This window comes from Papaver somniferum, chromosome 1 (assembly GCF_003573695.1).
Source record: "Papaver somniferum cultivar HN1 chromosome 1, ASM357369v1, whole genome shotgun sequence".
NCBI lineage: Eukaryota > Viridiplantae > Streptophyta > Magnoliopsida > Ranunculales > Papaveraceae > Papaver > Papaver somniferum.
Window position 1 is genome coordinate 22,205,204 of NC_039358.1, and position 20,052 is coordinate 22,225,255.

A 20,052-nucleotide genomic window follows, 5' to 3' on the forward strand; every position below is an offset into this window, starting at 1 on the left:
CATGGTCTTCCGAGTATCATGTGATAATCAGGGTCTTTCTCGATCACATGAAGCTTGACAGTGGATTGAATTGGCCCTACTTTCAGATCCACGTAAATATACCCGTATGTATGACTCTGGATTCCTTCAAAACCTGTCATCAATATGGGATGATGAACGATTTTGGTTTGTGGAACTTTGGCCTCTTTGAGAGTCTTCATAATGATGAGATTTGTCGAAGCACCTGTATCAATGAGAACTCTCCTGAATTCGGAACCTTTGATAGAAACGGTTACAAACAGAGCGTGGTTGTGCCCTTCCTCTGCCATTCGGTCTTCTTCGGTGAAGGTGATGTTATTGATCGGCAATTCAGACATCATGGATACTTGTTCGACCACTGGAGATGATGGGACGACTCGCACGTCAGATGATATTTTGTTGAGTGCAGCAAAAGTGTCCACGCTCTGATCTCTAGAGAAATGTAGAAGTTCACATAGATTCTCGATCAATTGTGTGACCTCTTGTTCCTCCGGCTTTTCATAAGTGGTAAAACTGTTGGATTGAGGAGGATCGTCAGTTGAGGGATTCGGAGGTTCCACCATTTCTGCTCCCAAAATCCTTGTCACGTGCACCAAGCAAGTTAACAAGTTATCAATTGCTCTTTTCATCCGATCCACATTTCTTGACAAGTCTTCCTGTCTCCGTGCCAATTCAGCCAAACTTGGGATTTCTCCGTCAATCGATTCAACGGAGATAAATGGAGAGGTAAAGTATGAAAGTTCATTATAACCAGAATCAATTGAAGGAACATGAGGAATGTTACCATTTGGATGTTCTGGCTAGGGTTTGGAGTGATTGAGTTAGTCCTAAGACCGCCCATCTTACGAAAATGTGAGATTACAACCGAGAGTAAATCTCCCACTGTGGACGCGAATCTGTGGTTGGGGAAAAACGGGTCGCCGGTTTTTCGGGAAAGTGGAGAGTCGAGCGTGATGTCGAAACTCCTCAGCCGTGCAAAATATTAATGCTCACACAGATGCACCGCTGCAAAGGGGGTGCTTAGATTAGGGAAATCAATCTGTATGACTCCGACCTAAACCAAGACAATGGTCGTTCCAGAGTCAATTCGGTCGCAAAGAGGGAGATGGGTTGATCTGTAGGAGGGAAGCTGAGAATTGTGTGGGATCAGTGATGATCGAGGATTGTGGGTGTGTTGAAGGTTTCTGCAATAATGGTGAACTGATAAGTTCTAATAAGTTCTGATGGATTGATGAATTCCTGAGAGTGATAAATCGAGAAATTCTACGTAGACGAGACTCTGTCTGTTCAATCATGGTTTCAGAGACTTATTTATATTGTCAGAGTCGTGAACACCTTGATCCCTGTAAGTGTGAGAGTTTCTTGAGTGAAAGAGTGGGAAAGTGGGAGATCGTGGTAAAGTCAGTTCCATGTCGTGTGGAGACTTCTGATCGTGCACCCACTACTTTGCTAAATCCTTCAACCGTTTACACGACTTACGCACATTTATCGTTGTGGATGAATCCACGTGCCGTAGACCGCCACACCAAAAGCCTACGTGATATCCCCCCATTTGTGACGTGATTGATGTCTCACAAGTCGTGGAATCTGCAGGGCAGACATGTTTTGATTAGTCAATTATTGACAATGAGTCTGAGTTTCGTTGAATAGAGAATGAATGATGATTGCTCAGCGATTCACGGGTTGAACATGTAGTTCTATGAAGGGATATCAGTATTGTTGATTCACTGATGAATTACTGACGAGCGACTGAGCAAATATTGCTCAATTCTGCGAATTACTGAATATTGAGGATTTGATGAACAACGGAGCAAGCATTGCTCAATTCACCAAATTAGTGTCGTGCAACTGAGCAAGTATTGCTCAATTCGACAAATTACTGATGAGTTGCTGAATATTGATCAATATTCGAGCAATTGAGCAAGTATTGCTCGATTCGACGAATTATTTACTGGTGTCGTGACCCAATAAAATATTAATTAAAATATTGGTAGATTACCGAATATTGTATAATTAATTTTTATGCTGATTGGTGGATCAACATAAATTTATTAGTGTTTGAAATTGCTCAGAATGATGGATTCACAGAGCGTTTATTCGAAACCCTAATTTTCGATCAATCCTCCATCAATTGGCGAATTGTTGAAAACTAGTTATGAATGAAGAGGGACAGACCACATGGTATGATGAACGCCCATGTGATGCCCAGTGCTCGAGTGAGCACGCACCAGGGTTCTCAATTTGAGAGTTGGTGAAAGAATGATGATTAAATGGTGGTTTCACCATTTACTGAAAATATTGATGGATTCATCATTAGCTGGTAAAACCTAAGTATGAGAGATGGGACCGAACAAGGGGCATGGGACCGGATCTTGGTAGTCACGGGACCAGTTGTTGGTCATTTGGAGAATCCCCAGTTGGTTGGAGAAAGTTCGGGCCCAGTATGAGCAATTGAGCAAATTAGGTCAGAATTATGAAAACATGTGGGACCGGCTTTGTGCAAGCCCTAGGAATGACTCTGGTCGGTCATGAAGGCGTGCAGGTGTTGCCATGGTGTCCATGTCTCCATACTGAGAGTTTCAATATTTTCTGATGTGCGTTCGAGCAACATCGTGAATTTTCAGAAGAGTTTCATCTTGACTGAGAATTCTCGATTTTTGTTGGAATGAGCATGTATGCTCAATTCATAAATATTTTGAAAATATTAAAATAAAAGTGTTTTAATATTTAAAATTGTCGTGAGAGGCTAGCCAGTCGTGTGACCATGTTGGCTTTTGGTTTTTCGTGATTCGAGCAATATTTGAGAAAATATGAAGAAATCATGAATTTTGCTCAAACCCAGGAGTTTCACGAGTTGAGAAAAATAATAATTATGAAAGATTAGGGATTGCAAGGTGTGGGACCGGCCACGGCTAGGGCATGGCCGGCCGACCATGTTGCCCGGTCCCGCACACCTTTTCCTATTTTATAATATTATTTTTTCGTGAATCCTTGAAGTTATGGAGAATCCTTGAAGATATGGAGATTCCATGAGTTTTTGTTGAAACAGAGGAGTTTCGTGAGATTGGGAATAATAGTTATAAAAAGCTAAGGATTGTGAGGTGTGGGACCGGCCATGGGCATGGCTGGCCGGCTACGTTGCTCGATCCCGCACACCTTTTATTATTTTATAATATTATTTGGTGAATCCACCATGTCATGGAGAATTCACAAGTTTTGCACAAAATAAGAAATTTTGCTAAGATGGAGAAACCTTCATGAGTTTATGAAAATAAAATAAGGAAAAATAATGGAGGAAGCATGGGACCGGCACGGCTAGGGCACGGCCGGCCGGCTGGTGGGCCCATTTCATGGGCGCTTCTCCATTATTTTATTATTATTTTCTCTCTCCTTTTTTTGTGTAGGATTCCTCATTAGTTCATGTTTTTGGACGGTCGTTCGTGCATCCGGGTGCTCCATCGTGCATCATTGTCGAGTACACTCGCACCATTTTTGTGGGGCTTACTCCGTGATGGTCCAGATGCCCGATTGCTGAGTATTTATTATTAATTTATGAAATTCAGTGGAGAATAGTTCATGAAACTGAGTAATAAAAAATGAATGATTGTTCATTATTAATTCATAGAATCAGCTATGGATTCGACTACGAATTCAGAATAATAAAATGAACATTACCACCCTATGGGATCGTGGATTCGACCATAGAATCGGAGTATTTAAAATTATCCATTACCATTTCATTAGATCAGTGGATTTGATCATGAAATTAGAGTAATGAGATAACACAGTTGTGTTTTATTGCCATTCTATGAGATCAAGCCATGGATCCGATCATAGAATCGGAGCAATTATTATTGTCATTCCATGGGATCAGGCCGTGGATTCGACCATGGAATAAGAGCAATGTTATTGCTATTCCATGGGATCGGGGCGTGGATTCGACTATGGAATAGGAACAATGTTATTGCCATTCCATGGGATCAGGCCGTGGATTCGACCATGGAATAGGAGCAATGATAGATTATTATAGGAATTCAGTAGTGAATGTCACGACAGAAGTAATCTATTTCAGAAAAGATATTAGCCAGTTAAAGCGTCACATCCATTCTGAATGGTGCACAGTCAGGAAGTCACGACGTTGTTTACGACCTGAAGGCGTTAGTGTTCTCAATATACGGAGAACCTCCTGAATCTATGCACTCTCTCCACATAATCAGGGAACGGTGAGTGTCACCGACGTCCTGAAGGCGTCCGCCGCCAACTATTCTTCTATGTGGAGGTGGGTCTCTCTCCTGCAGTCAGGGAACAGTGAGTATCACCGACATCCTGAAGGCGTTAAGTTCTCAATCTACAGAGAACCGCCCAAATACGTTATTCTGCATAGAGGGCACGACGAAATGCCAGGGATCGAACGCTCAGCTAGTGGAGGATTTTCGAAAACATATTCGTCATGGCTTCATAAAAAATGAATCGTTGCATGCTTGAAAGCCGTGTCAAAAACATGCCTCATGATTTTACGGTTTTTCCCTTTGTTGAAAATCCACCATCTACAAAGTCTTCTTCTCGATCTTTAACGGTAGATTGTAAAAGTTTATATCCACAATCATAACCTTTAAAGAGTTTTTTCATCTTTCTGTTTTCTTGACATAGAGGTGCCAAATATTTTCTCAAGCAATCTGTTGACTTCTTTTCTTTCAAGGCATGGTCAAAGAGCTTGATATATTGAGAGACTTCCTCATCAATATTTTGTCCTTCTTCTGAAAGATCATCCAACTGGTCATCAATAGTTTGTCCTTCTTCTGAATCACTCTCATCTGAAAAATCATCCAAATGGTCATCAAGACATTTTTCCTAGTTGAAGGCATATTCAGACACAAAGGCAGGTACAGAAGGCTTCTTACATGTCTCGGGATTTTGGAACATCTCATAGAAACTCTGATCTGGTGTTGCGTTATCAAAGAGATTACTGTCGTCCATAGAGTCAGATCGCTAAAAACACAGACTTATAAGGTATTCAACGTGTTTGCCTGCTCTGATACCAATTGAAAAAGTGGGGGTCTAACAACCTTACCCAATACTTCGCTTAGCAATCTGTATGGACTAACTCCAATATACTTTTAAGAGAATCAAATAGACAGTCAGACTCAATCTTAATAAAAAGTATATCAAGGAGTTACATCTCAATTTCTCGATTCAATACTTACTCAAGCAAATAGAAATCTGCGAGTCTAATTGAACACAAGAGAAATTAACTTGAACGGTACCAAGGACCAATGTTAAAGTATCAATCAATTTCAATCAACAACCAAAGGTTGGATTTACCAATTGATCAATTCAACGCACAACCTGTGATATTTCAATTATATGACAAAATATAATGCGGAAAAGAAATAACACAGACACCAGAAGTTTTGTTAACGAGGAAACCGCAAATGCATAAAAACCCGGGGACCTAGTCCAGATTGAACACACACTGTATTAAGCCGCTACAGACACTAGCCTACTACAAACTAACTTCGGTCTGGACTGTAGTTGAACCCCAATCAATCTCACACTGATCCAACGTACAGTTGCGTTCCTTACGTCTCTGATCCCAGCAGGATACTACACACTTGATTCCCTTAGTTGATCTCACCCACAACTAAGAATTGCTACGACCCAAAGTCGAAGACTTTAATAAACAAATCTATATCACACAGAAAAGTCTAAAAGAATAGATAAATCTGTCTCCCACAGAAATACCTACGAGTTTTGTTCCGTCTTTTGATAAATCAAGGTGAACAGGAACCAATTGATAACTCGGACTTATATTCCCGAAGAACAGCCTAGAATTATCAATCACCTCACAATAATCTTAATCGACTAATGAAACAAGATATTGCGGAATCATAAACGATGAGACGAAGATGTTTGTGACTACTTTTCTATCTTTCCTATCAGAGAAATTAATCTCGAGCCAATTTTACAACTGTACTCAATGCGATAGAAACAGCAAGATCAGATCACGCAACTACAGAGAAAATAGTTGGGCATGGCTTCACAATCCCAATAAAGTCTTCAAGTCGTTAACCTACAGGGTCTCGATAGAAACCCAAGGTTAAAGGAGAATCGACTCTAGCTTATACAACTAGTATCACACAGGAGGTGTGGGGATTAGGTTTCCCAGTTTCTAGAGTTCTCCTTAATATAGTCTTCAAATCAGGGTTTGCAATCAATGCTACCTTGGTAACAAAGCATTCAATATTCACCGTTAGATAAAAATGTGATTATATTCAAGCTAATATATTTCAACAGTTAGATCGAATCTTAACTTGTTATACACAAATGAAATGCACGTTCATTTAGGTTTGTGTAACGGTACCTAAATGCGTACACCTAGTTGGTTCAACAGTAGTTAACCAAATGGTTAGCCATATGAGCACTTTCATATCAACCATATTCATCTTCACCATAACTGGTTCAAATGACTCAAAATAACTAGTTAGAGAGTTGTTAAATTTCTTAGATCTTACAGAAGTATACAAGACACAATCGAAGAAAAATCGGTTTTGATTCACTCGAATCGATTCATAAACATTATAGCCACGGTTTACAAATTTCATTCCTTATTATATAAATGTTTTAGTTCATGAACAAACCAATTTTAAAAAGTAACACACTTAAGTATGCGTACGGGTATGCGTACTTAAGTAACCGGATTTGAGTTTGTTTTGGTTTTCAAACTCAGCAGAAATTCACGGACGTGAACTTTCTGCTAGTATGCATACGAGTACGCATACTTTGGTAACCGGATTGAATTGGTTTGAATTCCAAACTCAGCATAAATTCACGGTCGTGTACGCATACTTACCCAGTCTCCATCAACCATTTAGTACACACAAGTATGCATACATTTGGTTCCCGGTTTTTGACTTATACACTAATGTGCGAACAAACTATATGCTTATATCCAAATATGGTTACATATTCTAAACTCTCACTTCAATCATTGAAGCATTCTTAGAGGATGTTATATAGCGGTTATTCACACACTATTTTTCATCAAAGCAATTTTCAAAAGATTGAAACAATCAACATGACTTTCGTCACTTGTAAAGATGAACTTGGCCAAAGCGAAAGCTTACCGACGCATATTTCGAGAAATAGATAAGCGAGAAAAACTCGGCTCGAAATGGAAAATGTGTATAATCGAAGTCTATATAGAAATACGACTTTTGAGTGATAGATAAGTTCAAGTCTCCACATACCTTTTAGTCGATGAAGTTCCGCCAGTCCCTTGAGTAGTTCTTCGTCTTTGTATTATGAACGTCGTGGAGTCTAGAGCTCAACTACACTTTCTATCCTAGTCCGATACTTATCTATAAGTATACTAGAAATCAAGACTTATAGTTTTGGCAACTAAACCTGACAACCAAGCTTGAGATAGCAACGCTTGCGAGTTCGACCGAGTAGTGCTCTAAAATGACTGTCTCACACAAATCATATAAGATGTTCAAGGTAATTTTCACATGATCATCTTTTGACTTAATATTTAGTTCCAACAAATAGATTGTTTCCAACTAAACTCGTCAAGAATACGATGAACATAGCTAAAGCAAAAAGCTTCCAACAAATATTTTGAGAAATAGATAAGCGAGATAAACTCGGCTCAAAACATCATATGTGTATAATGTAAAAGTCTATATAGCTATACAACTTAGTCTTATTAGAAGATAGAATATAATAGACTTCTGATTGATAGATAAGTTTTAGTCTCCACATACATTTTTGTTGATGAAGTTCCTCCAAGCTCGTTAGCAGATCTTCTTCTTTAATTGGTGAACGTCGTGAAGTCTAAAGCTCAACTACACATTATATCCTAATCTGAGACGTAGCTATAAGTAGACTAGAAATCGAGTATATAGTTTTTGATCAACTAAACTTGACAAACAAGCTTGAGATAGGAACGCTTGCGAGTTCGACCATTGAAAGCTTACCGAAGTGAAACATTCATGACTTTCGTCACTAGGTAAAGATAAACTTGAAACATTCATGACTTTCGTCACTAGGTAAGATAAACTTGGTCGAAGTGAAAAGCTTATCAACACATATTTCGAGATATAGATAGGCGAGGTATACTCGGCTCGAAATACCAAATGTGTGTGATCTAGTTTATATATATATAGCATATGACTTTTGTCTCAAAGAGTAGGAGATAGAATAGATAGACTTTTGAGTGATAGATAAGTTCAAGTCTCCACATACCTTTTTGTCGAGAAGTTCCACCGGTTCCTTGAGTAGATCTTCTACTTGTATGATGAATCGCCATGAAGTCCTTGAGCTCAACTACACTTACTATCCTAGTTCGATACTTAGCTATAAGAGACTAGAAATCAAGACTTATAGTTTTGATCACTAACATTGACAAACATGCTTGAGATAGCAACGCATGCAAGTTTGACCGAGTAGTGCTCTAATAATCTCCCCCTTTGTCAATTTTAGTGACAAAATTATCAATACATATGGAATACAAAAAAGATAATGAAACTTTAGTAGATCCTATTCCACATGTCTAATCTTCAACATTCCTCGAAATATTCGTTACTTCCAAGTACTCCAATGATCCCAAAGGTTGTAAGTTTAGCATCACCGTTGTTGAAGATCCGTAGCTATAACAATGAGAAAGCATCGATCTCGATTATTGTTATACAATGTCATAGTGTTATTACATAGTGTCAAAGTCCAATTGTATCACAATTTCAACAATAATACTATGGTGATATGTATCACTTCTCCTTAGTCAATACTCCATCTCACATGAAAACCCCTCCCCCTTACACAATGATCCGAAAACCATATGTATTTGTAGTGTGAACTACATATTAATTTTCCCCCTTTTTGTCAATAAAATTGGCAAAGGTACAAGAACGGGATCATAATGAAATTTCCATAAGAGACATTTCATGACTGAGAGAAAGAAACACACATCATCTTATTTAGATGCAATCATATAGCCGAAGCTAACAACATTCATCAAGGAATTTAAAGATACAAGATAACCCCTCTAAAATTCCACAGCCGCACACCCCTCAAGATATGACCATTAAGCACAAGTTCAAAAGAACTCTCCCCCATTTGACGTCATTCCCAAGGGAACAACAACGAGTGACCTTAATTTTAAGAGAAACGAAGGATTTTATTGGACACCAAAACCATGAGAATGATTCTTATATCCAAAACTCAATCAAATTATTCATAAGTAAACCCATGAATAATCTAATCGGAATACATAATCAAATTAACCACAAAAGTGATCAATTTAATTCATTGTGCTCAACATAAGTAAACTTACGGAGCAACGACTAAGTTAATCATACAAGAGAGTGATTGTCTTAATCGTTCATGTACTCAATACAAGAGAACTTGTGGAGTAATAACTAAATAACCAAGGAGATGATTAATTTAGTTCTAAATGCTCAACATAACGTACCTCATGGAACAACCAACAAAGCTAATCAAGAATAATCAACTTAGTTGTATCGTGCTCAACATAAGACACATCACGGAGCCTCACGGTAATACAAAAAGATGGATCAATGAAGATCTATTCCGTGGAATACACAAGGATTCATTCTTTTGCACAAGCATATACAATAGCAATAATCCTTGGATACAAAAGATTTTAACCTATCTTCCGTCAAGGGTTGACAATATAGGCTTAAGTTTTGTATATATCAAAAGTCTATTTATTCTTAAACCAATACATGAATACCGATCGTGAACGACTTTACTTTTGACAAAAATATGGGACAACAAAGTTCACGGACGTAAACACAAATATCCCATAACAAGTTTCAATATAACAAAATCAAAAATATTGCAAAACATCATCCTCCAAATAGTTTTAGAATTTTAAACCAAAAACCTAAAAACAAGAAGATGAAAATAATAGCTATGTGTAGTCACAATCATTGCTATTCAAAGCACTAGTTATTCTTCCAACTAAGCCAAAAAGAAGACTTACTAGGCGACAATGTCTTTGAGAAATTCTTTATCATTCCCGAACTCCGTGTTGTCAACAACCATTGGAACATAAGGTTCGCGAAGATAGGAGTTAATATCTACAAACTGTCTTGGCTGATTATGTCGAACCAGGGCTTTCTGAATTTCCAAAGACCTTAAAACGCAAGCCTTAATATCACGAATATCCTTTCTTACTTCCTTCAACTCATCAAGAACATCGGAAAATTTCTGAGAGTTAGAAGGGACAGCCCTTGGCTTTCTTGTATTCCTCCTTTTTCTTTTAAAGGACGGAATGACTGGAGATTTTTCTTTTTCCTTGATTGATGGCTTAACAATAATGTTGACATCCTTTCCATACAAGGACATGATACTTATGAGAACAACTATAACCAATTTATTTTTGTGATTGGAATTCACAATCTCAACAAGCAGTCTTGGAATGTGGGGTTCGAAACCTTTAAACAGGTTCGTGGACGTCCAACTCTAAACCCTATAAAGAGTAGAATTGTAGAAAGTAACCTTCCTTTTATTTGATAGACAGAAAAGAATAAACCTAAAAAAAACTTTTCCTAAAGCTTGTGCATTCACAATCTTGTCCCTTTTGATCAGGCACATGAGACAAGATTTCCCAAGCAACACAATTAATTTGTGTTGTAGTGAACAAAAATTTGTCCACCAATTTCCTATTGAGAGGAATCTTCTGACGTCTGTCTATCAAAACGATTTGACCATGCCTTTTTCTCAAATGGTCTTGTTTTGTCTTTGGAAACTAACTTCTTAAACGAAGATAAAATTCTACATAACTCAGCTGTTCTGAGCAAGTTTAAGCTTCCTTGCTAACTGATTTGCCCTTCGTTGAAGTTTGTTGGCGTGTCTCAATTGATGTTTGTACTTGTAATATCTTGATAGTTCATGACCCTTCTGAGAACAAAACGAGCACGTCAATCTTGGATAATAATCAGGCATATGTGGTGCAACTGCAGCTAAACACAAGGTAGATCCTGAAATATTACAGACAGAGTTTCCAAAGGATGGGTCAAGTGATTCTTCCAGCTTGATTGGCTTCTCATTTTCACCGAAACCATCAAGATTGATATATGTATTTCTAAAGTTATCAAAATCAATGTTTTCACATAGAAGACCGACACTTGATTTTCTATCTTCATCAGAATCATAGATCTCAGACATCTCATCAAGTGTTACATCAAGACCTTTGTTCCCAGTATATTTTCTACGATTTGGGCACTCGTTTGCAAAATGACCAAAACCTTTACACTTAAAGCACTGTGGCATATCCTCGTCATCAGCCTCGTCAGCATCCCTGTCTCTTGAAAACCGTTTACTTCTCTTCAATAGAAGATCTCTAAACTGTCTTGTGATCAAGGAGACTGATTTGTCAAGATCTTCATCTGAAAAATCACCCTCATACTGATCATCCTCAGTGACATAAACACTTTTACTCTTATCAAGTAATTTAGTGTTCTTCTGTGCTTTAAAGGCAACATCCTTTCCGATTTTGGATATATGCTCATGACCAAAGATCTTTAGCTTTCCAACCAATGTATTTCTGGAAATATTATCAAGGTTATTTCCCTCAACGATGGCATGCTTCTTAGACTCGTATCTAGATGGCAGCGATCTGAGAATTTTCATCACAATGTCCTTTTCAGGAATAGTCTTACCCAATGCAAAAGATGCATTAACAATTTCAGACACTTTGTGATTAAACTCATCAAATGTATCTTCATATGCCATATAAAGGTTCTCCCAATCGTAATAAAGGTTTTGAAGCCTGGCTTCCTTTTCACAGTAGTTACCTTCAAATACGGTTTCTAAGATATCCCAAGAATCTTTAGACCTAGTGCAATTAGACACATGGTGCTGAAGATTTGGGGTAATGACATGTATGATAGCATTCAAACCGTCAGAATTCTGCTTTGCAGCATTTATCTCAGCAGGGGTGTATTCACCAATAGGTTTGGGAACGTTTACATCTCCAACTGCTACAACGGGAGCATCATAGCCATTAACAACATATACCCATGATTGAAAATCACGTGCTTGAAGAAAAGCTCGCATAGCAATTTTCCACCATAAGTAATTAGAGTCATCGAAGACTGGTGGTACGTTAATAGAGATAGCACCTCTGTCCATAGAGTCATATCGCTACAGACACGGACTTGTAAGGTATTAAACGTGTTTTCCTGCTCTGATACCAATTGAAAAAGCGGGGGTCTAACAACACCACCCAATATTTCGATTAGCAATCTGTATGGACTAACTCCGAAACACTTACTAGAGAATCAACTAGACAGTCAGACTCAATCTAGATAAAAGTATCTCAAGGAGTTAATATCTCTCTCTTGTTTTGATTCACTCAAGCTAATAGAAATCAACGAGTCTATAATCAAACACAAGGAATAACTTGGACGATACCAAAGACCAATGTCCAAGGATCAATCAATATCAATCAACAACCAAAGGTCGGATTTCCAATTGATTAATTCAAACACACAACCTGTATTATTTTAATTATATAACAAATATAATGCGAAAATAGAAATAACACAGACACCAGAATTTTGTTAACGAGGAAACTGCAAATGCAGAAAAACCCTAGGACCTAGTCCAGATTGAATACACATTGTATTAAGCCGCTACAGACACTAGCCTACTCCAAGCTAACTTCGGACTGGACTATAGTTGAACCCCAATCAGTCTCCCACTGATCCGAGGTACAGTTGTAATCCCTACGCCTCTGATCCCAGCAGGATACTGCGCACTTGATTCCCTTAGCTGATCTCACCCACAACTAAGAGTTGATACGACCCAAAATCGCAGGCTTTAATAATAAACAAATCTGTCTCACACAGACAAGTCTATCAAAGGATCAATATGTCTCCCACAGAAAAACCCTAAAAGTTTTTGTTCCGTCTTTCGATAATAATCAAGGTGAACAGGAACCAATTGATAATCCGGTCTTATATTCCCGAAGAACAGCCTAGATTAATCAATCACCTCACAACAATCTTAATCGCATTGTAGCGAAACAAGATGTCGTGGAATCACAAACGATGAGACGAAGGTGTTTGTGATTACTTTTTATATCTTGCCTATCGAAGAACTCTCACGATCTCTAGCCAATCAATATGATTGTACTATTATGATAGAAGATGCAAGATCAGATCACACAACTACGATAAAAGTAGTATCGGTCTGGCTTCACAATCCCAATGAAGTCTTTAAGTCGTTAACCTGGTTTTAGAAGAAGAAAACCAAAGGTTAAAGGAGAAACGACTCTAGCAGAGAAACTAGTATCACACGGACGTGTGGGGATTAGTTTTCTCAATGCTAAATGTCTCCTTTATATAGCCTTTCAAATCAGGGTTTTGCCTTAGTTACAAAGCAATCAATATTCACCGTTAGATGAAAACCCGATTTAGATTCAAGCTAATATTTCTCAACCGTTAGATCGAAAACTTAGCTTGTCATACACAATTGACTGTACGCTTATAGGTTTGTTAACCGCACCCAAACGTGTACATTGTTGGTTCAACAATAGTCTAACCAAAGAGGTTAACCATATGACCGTTTCATACCAACCATGTTCTTCTTCACCATAACTAGTTTAATTGACTCAAATGAACTAGTTAAGAGAGTTGTTCAATTGCAAGGAAAACTTATGCAACTACACAAGACATAATTGAATCAAAGATGATTTGATTCACTCGAATCGGTTCATGAACTTTAATAGCCACGGTTTGCAAATGCATTCCTTAGTATTTTAAGATTAAGTTCAGAAATCATCTTTAGATATATAACCTTCTCAAGTTCGCAGACTAGGTTCGCGGACTTAAGACACCGGATAGAGTTTAGAAAATCCAGAAGAAATTCTCGGGTTAGAGAACTACGCCGGTTCGCGGACTGGGTTAGCGGACTTGGCTCACGCAAGTAGTTTGTCAACTCCGGCAGAAATTTTCGGGTTTGAGAACTTCGGCAGTTCACGGACTGAGTTCGCGGACTTGGCACTTGCCATACTTCCGGTTCTCTTGATCAACAAAGTTCGAAGACTTCGGTTCAAGGAATCCATTGGTTATATAATCTAAACTCTCATTTCAATCATTGAAACATTCTTAAAGGACGTTATACAGTTGTTACACTATTTCTCGTCAAAGCAATTTTCAAAGTGATTGAAACATTCATGACTTTCGTCACTAGGTAAAGATAAACTTGGTCGAAGCGAAAATCTTACCAACACATATTTCGAGATATAGATAGGCGAGGTATACTCGGCTCGAAATACCAAATGTCTATGATCTAGTCTATATATATAGCATATGATTTTTGTCTCAAAGTGTATGAGATAGAATAGATAGAATTTTGAGTGATAGATAAGTTTAAGTCTCCACATACCTTTTTGTCGAGAAGTTCCACCGGTTCTTTGAGTAGATCTTCTACTTGTATGATGAATCGCCATGAAGTCCTTGAGCTCAACTACACTTACTATCCTAGTCCGAGACTTAGCTATAAGAGACTAGAAATCAAGACTTATATTTTTGATCACTAACATTGACAAACATGCTTGAGATAGCAACGCATGCGAATTTGACCGAGCATTGCTCTAACAGTCGATATTGATGAGCTTGCAATAACCACCTAAGATAACATCTTCCACCAGGTATGGCTCGTCTTCTCTTTCTGTAAGCGAATCAGGCTGAGCGGTCACCTTCACTGTTACATCTCCAACTTGAAACGCGGTCACCTTCACTACATATCTCCAACTTGAAATGGGTTTCGGCGTTGTACAACCACTTGATTCTTGGACTCGTTGTCTTTGACTGAGACAACTTCTAAATTTTCATAAAGCATTTGAAAGGACCAGCATACCATTCACATCTCCTAGTGGCGGATGGGTTGTTGATCGGAGCGAGTCCCCGAGCCTTAGCAGAAGGAAGAGTAACTGGTTGCAAAAAGGGTTGTTCAATAAGACTTACTTGGGTTCAGAATCTTCGAATGTATGTTGATGGGCTCTCTCCAGGTAACTGCGTCAATTGGCAAGTTGTTGGTATGGAAACAAATAATCTTCGGGGTTGGACGGCTTGTTGGAAATCCTTTCAGGTATAGACACTGGCAAATGACACACTCCTAGCTTTGCTTTGTTGTTATGCACCCACGAGCACCCCAGAAGCATATCATAATTCAGGTAGTCTTTCACAATATGAAACTTACCGCTTGTTAGAGCGTCTCCCACCTTTATTTCGAGGTCGATGTACCCGTAAGCGTCCCTAGACTCTCCTTCAGAATTTTTAATTATGGTTAGGTAGTGAACAAATTCCTGCTTTGAAATCTTTGCAGCTTTCAGGGTCTTGACAGTGACAATATTGAAATCAGATGCTACATCAATCAGTGTGTTGTCAAACTCGACATCCTTCAAGCGAGCGATGATTAGGAGTCCCCAGTTACATTTCGTGTTTCCTAATAAGGGTTGGGGTTTGGGAGTGGCCTCCTTAACTGGAAATAGACGCTTGCCTGATACAACACGGTTGAGGGATCCAAACATGTCTTGACGCTGCGCCTTCTTCGCTTGCGAGTTCATCTTCATACGGAGCTAGGCGCTCATCTATCCAATAGAAAAACCCAGAGCAGGTGCATTTTGAAGCATACGGCTGATATACATCTCCTATTGCAGTTTTCATGAGAAATAAGAATCTGTTACAACCATCAATAGTGCATTTGCTTCCTTCAAAGGGGAAATCATTTTCAAAATGACCACTTATTGTACAAAGACTACAAATATTTGGTTGTGTTGCACTTGAAACTTCCATTCTTTATGCAAGGTTGAAGATGAAGTTGAGAGTGCTTTTATAATAACAACACAGTTAATGTCTTGATTTTGAAAATTCTAGCCGTTGAGCATTCAATGGGTTGTACTTTGTATCTAAAAAGTACTACTTTTATACTATTAACATTAACATGTTACAGTAATTCGGTAAGGCCAAGCATTTCAAACCATGCCAACTACCTATCCCTGACAGCACTGTAGCATAAAGCATGGGATGGTCGGCAAGGTAGATCTTTCAAACCATACCGACTTATTACAACTATAATATTGTTTAAACCTGCAGAAAAAGAATAAGTTTTAAAGCAAGTGAAACTAAAAATTAACATAAGTTTAACAAGTCTAAAACCACAATTTAAGAGTACAAAACATAATCTAAGAGTTCAAACCACAATCTAAGTTTCTAAACCAAGTGAAACATAATAACGCAAACATAAAAAGTTTAAGAGTTTCATGGATCCTTCTCATTGTTGTTATCTTCCTCCACATCACTAGCTTTTTCACCGGCATCAACTTTTGCTTTCCCTTCAGTGAACCTATGTAGTCACCATCCTCATTGTAATTGGGGTTCACTCTAGAAAAGTCAGATGCCTTGAAAAAAGTTCTTGGATCAAGCTCATATTCTTCCTCCTCTGATGATGTGCATTATTCATACTTGAGGGGATTGCTAGGATTGTTCATAAACCTTAGAAATTCTTCAGGATCTTTCTTACCCATCAGAAGTAACTTTCTTACAGGGAAATTCTCTTCAGTTTCATCACTAGGATCTTCTAAAGAAGGATAAATCTTGTCAATAAATTCTAATAGCTCTGTTGCATTGTTAACAAGACAAGGGATATCTTCTATGTTTCCCTTTGGGAACCTAAACAATCCACAAATAAAAGATATGAAAATTCTACACATTGAAACATGGTTCTGGTCACCTAGCCGGCAAGGTCTATAATCTAAAGACTGCCGACTAATATGTAGTCGGCGGGGTTGTAATCATCTACCAAGCCGACTAGCACACAGTCGGTAGGGTCCTATTCAAGAAAGATGCCGACTATTAACTCAGAAAAATCAAGTTTCCATGACATAAAGTCGGAACGGTACAATTCTAAGAAAATGCCAACTAGAGGAAAGTCGGAAGGGTTGGTTATTGATTACCATGCCGGCCCTGGTTAATGTTTCATAGTCGCCATGGTTGTTATGAAAAGCCGGCATGATATTCATGTTACGACCCTGCCAACTAATACTTACATCCTAAGGCCGACATCATATTTTTCAAATAACCCTGCTGACTGAAAACCCTGAAAATCATCATTTTCGATTTCTAATCTAATATAACAATCAAAAAACACAAAACAATAATGAGTTTGAGTTTAGAAATCACTTACGGTCTTCTTTTCACCGGTGGAAGGTTCTTTTCAGCATTCTCAGGGATTGGATTTTCGGGTTTACTGATTTCACTAGTTCCAACTTTTTCCTTACCTTTTTTTTTCTGATTTGGATCTTTTGATATGTCATGTTGAATCTGTATCGCTACTTGATCGTTTGGAATCAACCATTTTTCAGGAAAATCAAATTGGACGATTTGGAGAGATTTTTTTTTCTGAGTTTGATGGAAGATGTAGATGAAGAAGAAGAGAAGATTAAGAGAAGATTAATAGTTTTTTAGGTTTTTAATTTTAGGGTTATCTGATTAAGTAATAGGGTTACTTACTTCAAGGATAATAAAATAAACTCACCCATATTTGTCTCCCCTTAGTAAGGACACTATATCCATTTAAATCTGGGTATATCCCAATTAATCTGGGTATATCCCAATTTGGTCAGGTATATAAAGGAACGCCCTTAACTAATCATTACCTGTAAATAAGAATTGAGACAATAAGACAAAAAAAAGTCTTTGTAACGCGGCTAGAATCCCATACAAAGGCAAATGAGTATTGACCTGGCTTACAAAATTTTGTCACTCTCGGGAGTGTGTCACTCCTGACGGGTTTTGTGACAACGCAAACAGTAAAATTTGATTAGATTGATTTACATGAACAAACAAACTACAAACTAGTACACGTTATACCACCATGACTTGCCAACCTTGTTAATCAATGACTAGCTGCCTTGTCAATATGTTGATTTCTGATGTGGGCGTTGAACTAGCTGCCTAGTTAATCAAAATGAAGTCATTTTCTTACAAGAATGAATAGATGAAGCCCCTGTTTGAGTGTACGTAAAGGACCCACCATGAGACGTCCATAACCAAGTAGTGAGTGTCGTTATTGTCTCTCATCATCACCATATATCTTCTCTACAGTCTTTCTTCTTCGTTTCCTTTTGGTTTTTTTTTGTTAATAACATCGAAGGCTTTAATATAATCTTTTTAGTAAACAGTGCTGCACGAAAACGAGTAAGAAGACTTTGTCTTTACAACCTTTCAAATCATCTACTTCCAAGTGTATCTCCTCCTTGTTTTACTGAATTTCTTGACCATTCTTAGACACAAAAAATACAGTCTTGGTGACGAATGATTCTTAGCCATTGTCTGTTATTATTTTTAGTTTCAAACTTTCAAGATATATGCTTTCAATCAACCTAACAAGAGAGTTTGTGCTCGTGGCAATGCTACGTTACTCATTCATTCGCTAGTTGCGTATCAAACGTTCTAATACGCGTATAACTATTATTGGTGGGTTTAATCGATCCACAGGATTTAGGATAAAATTCACTAGAGTTGGCGGAGATTTTTCTGCGAACCTTCTGACATATAGAAGATGCGGTTTGGTAACCCGTTAGATTCGTCAACAAGCTGAGCTGGAAAGCGGAAGACGTTAGAGATGACGCTGCCAAATCAATCATTGGGTGTGAGACAGCATTCGGCTGTGTTTCCTAAAGTCACACATTGTATTAGCTCGGCTCTTTGGCTTAGTGGAGAAAGGAATAATTAACAATAGATCTTGCTTGGACCGCAAAAGACGGGGTAGAGTTAGAGTATTAGCAGCTAGTCTTAGCTAGCCGAGTGAAATTAAGGATAGCGGGGTCCGCACTCCACGCTCCTTTACAAAATGATGTCATCTCACGACTTCATCAACATTTCTACATTTCATTAGTTTACTCTGCAAGACACTTGTAAGCTACCCCAAAGACAAAACCCATTTTCAGACACCTTCTGCTCTAAATAAGACCATCCTTCGACACCACTTTTATCCAAACCAACAATTTTTTCGATTCCATCAATCAAATTTTACAAGTATTCTGTCGATCAGTTCTTGTTTCAAAGTATTCTGATTCTCCTTATCAGCTCAATTCTCTCTTAAAATTTTCTTATGAATTTCATTTTCATAAAATTATCAGATATGGAAGAAGACTTTATAGAATCAGAGGTTCTTTGGCCTGATGATACTCAAAAGGAAAATGAAAACGAAAACGAAAATAAAGTTAAAGGGGTGAAAAAGAAAAATAAAGTGTCTCCACTTCCTTCTTCTGATGATGATTATTATTGGCGATTAGAGAAAATTCCCATGAAGAAAAACAAGACAACTACTGCTTCTATGCCTTTGGATATTATTCCGGTCAAGGTTACCGGTGATTCAAGAATCCAGGATGATATTTACAAGACCAAGGATGATGACGACGGGAAAAGAGGAGAAGAAATGGTGCCACCACATCTAATGATGATTCGTAAAAGGAATTACCTAAATAATCAAATGGCATTTTCTGTTTGTTATGGAAATGGAAGAACACTTAAAGGAAGAGATTTATGTCGAGTCAGGAATTCTGTTCTTCGGATGACTGGATTTCTTGAAACTTGCTGATTTCATCAGTTCTCCGTCAATCGGATATATCGTATCATATCGATGTCGTTGTTCTTTTTTATCGAATCACCGTCGTCGTCACCAGATTAATTTCATTTCTTTTTTAACTAGAAAAAAAATATAAAAATTATTTATATAGAAAAAGTTTTTTTTTTTTAATTAATCAGCATTTGATTAATTATTCTGTATACCATATTATATCATCTCTTTGGTTTTTTTTTAGGGGGAGGTATTATGTAGCTGCTTAGCTACTTTTACAGTCCTCTGTTCAACTCTTAGAGAGACGGGTTGGAAGAACGAGAGTGAGAAAAAGTCCTTTCGTTCTTCGTTTTTCTTTTATTGTTAAAATTAAATTTAGGTTTACCATTACAATTACAACTATTATCACTTTTACTATTA

At 37.9% G+C, this 20,052-nt stretch overlaps 1 protein-coding gene across 1 annotated transcript; it reads left to right on the plus strand.

Moving 5' to 3' along the window:
• Window positions 1-18,855: 18,855 nt before the first annotated feature.
• LOC113326576 lies at window positions 18,856-19,816 on the plus strand. The gene has a single exon (XM_026574275.1). It carries the CDS (start codon window positions 19,165-19,167, stop codon window positions 19,651-19,653), a length of 489 nt encoding a protein of 162 aa, XP_026430060.1. The 5' UTR covers window positions 18,856-19,164; the 3' UTR covers window positions 19,654-19,816.
• The last annotated feature ends 236 nt before the right edge of the window (window positions 19,817-20,052 follow it).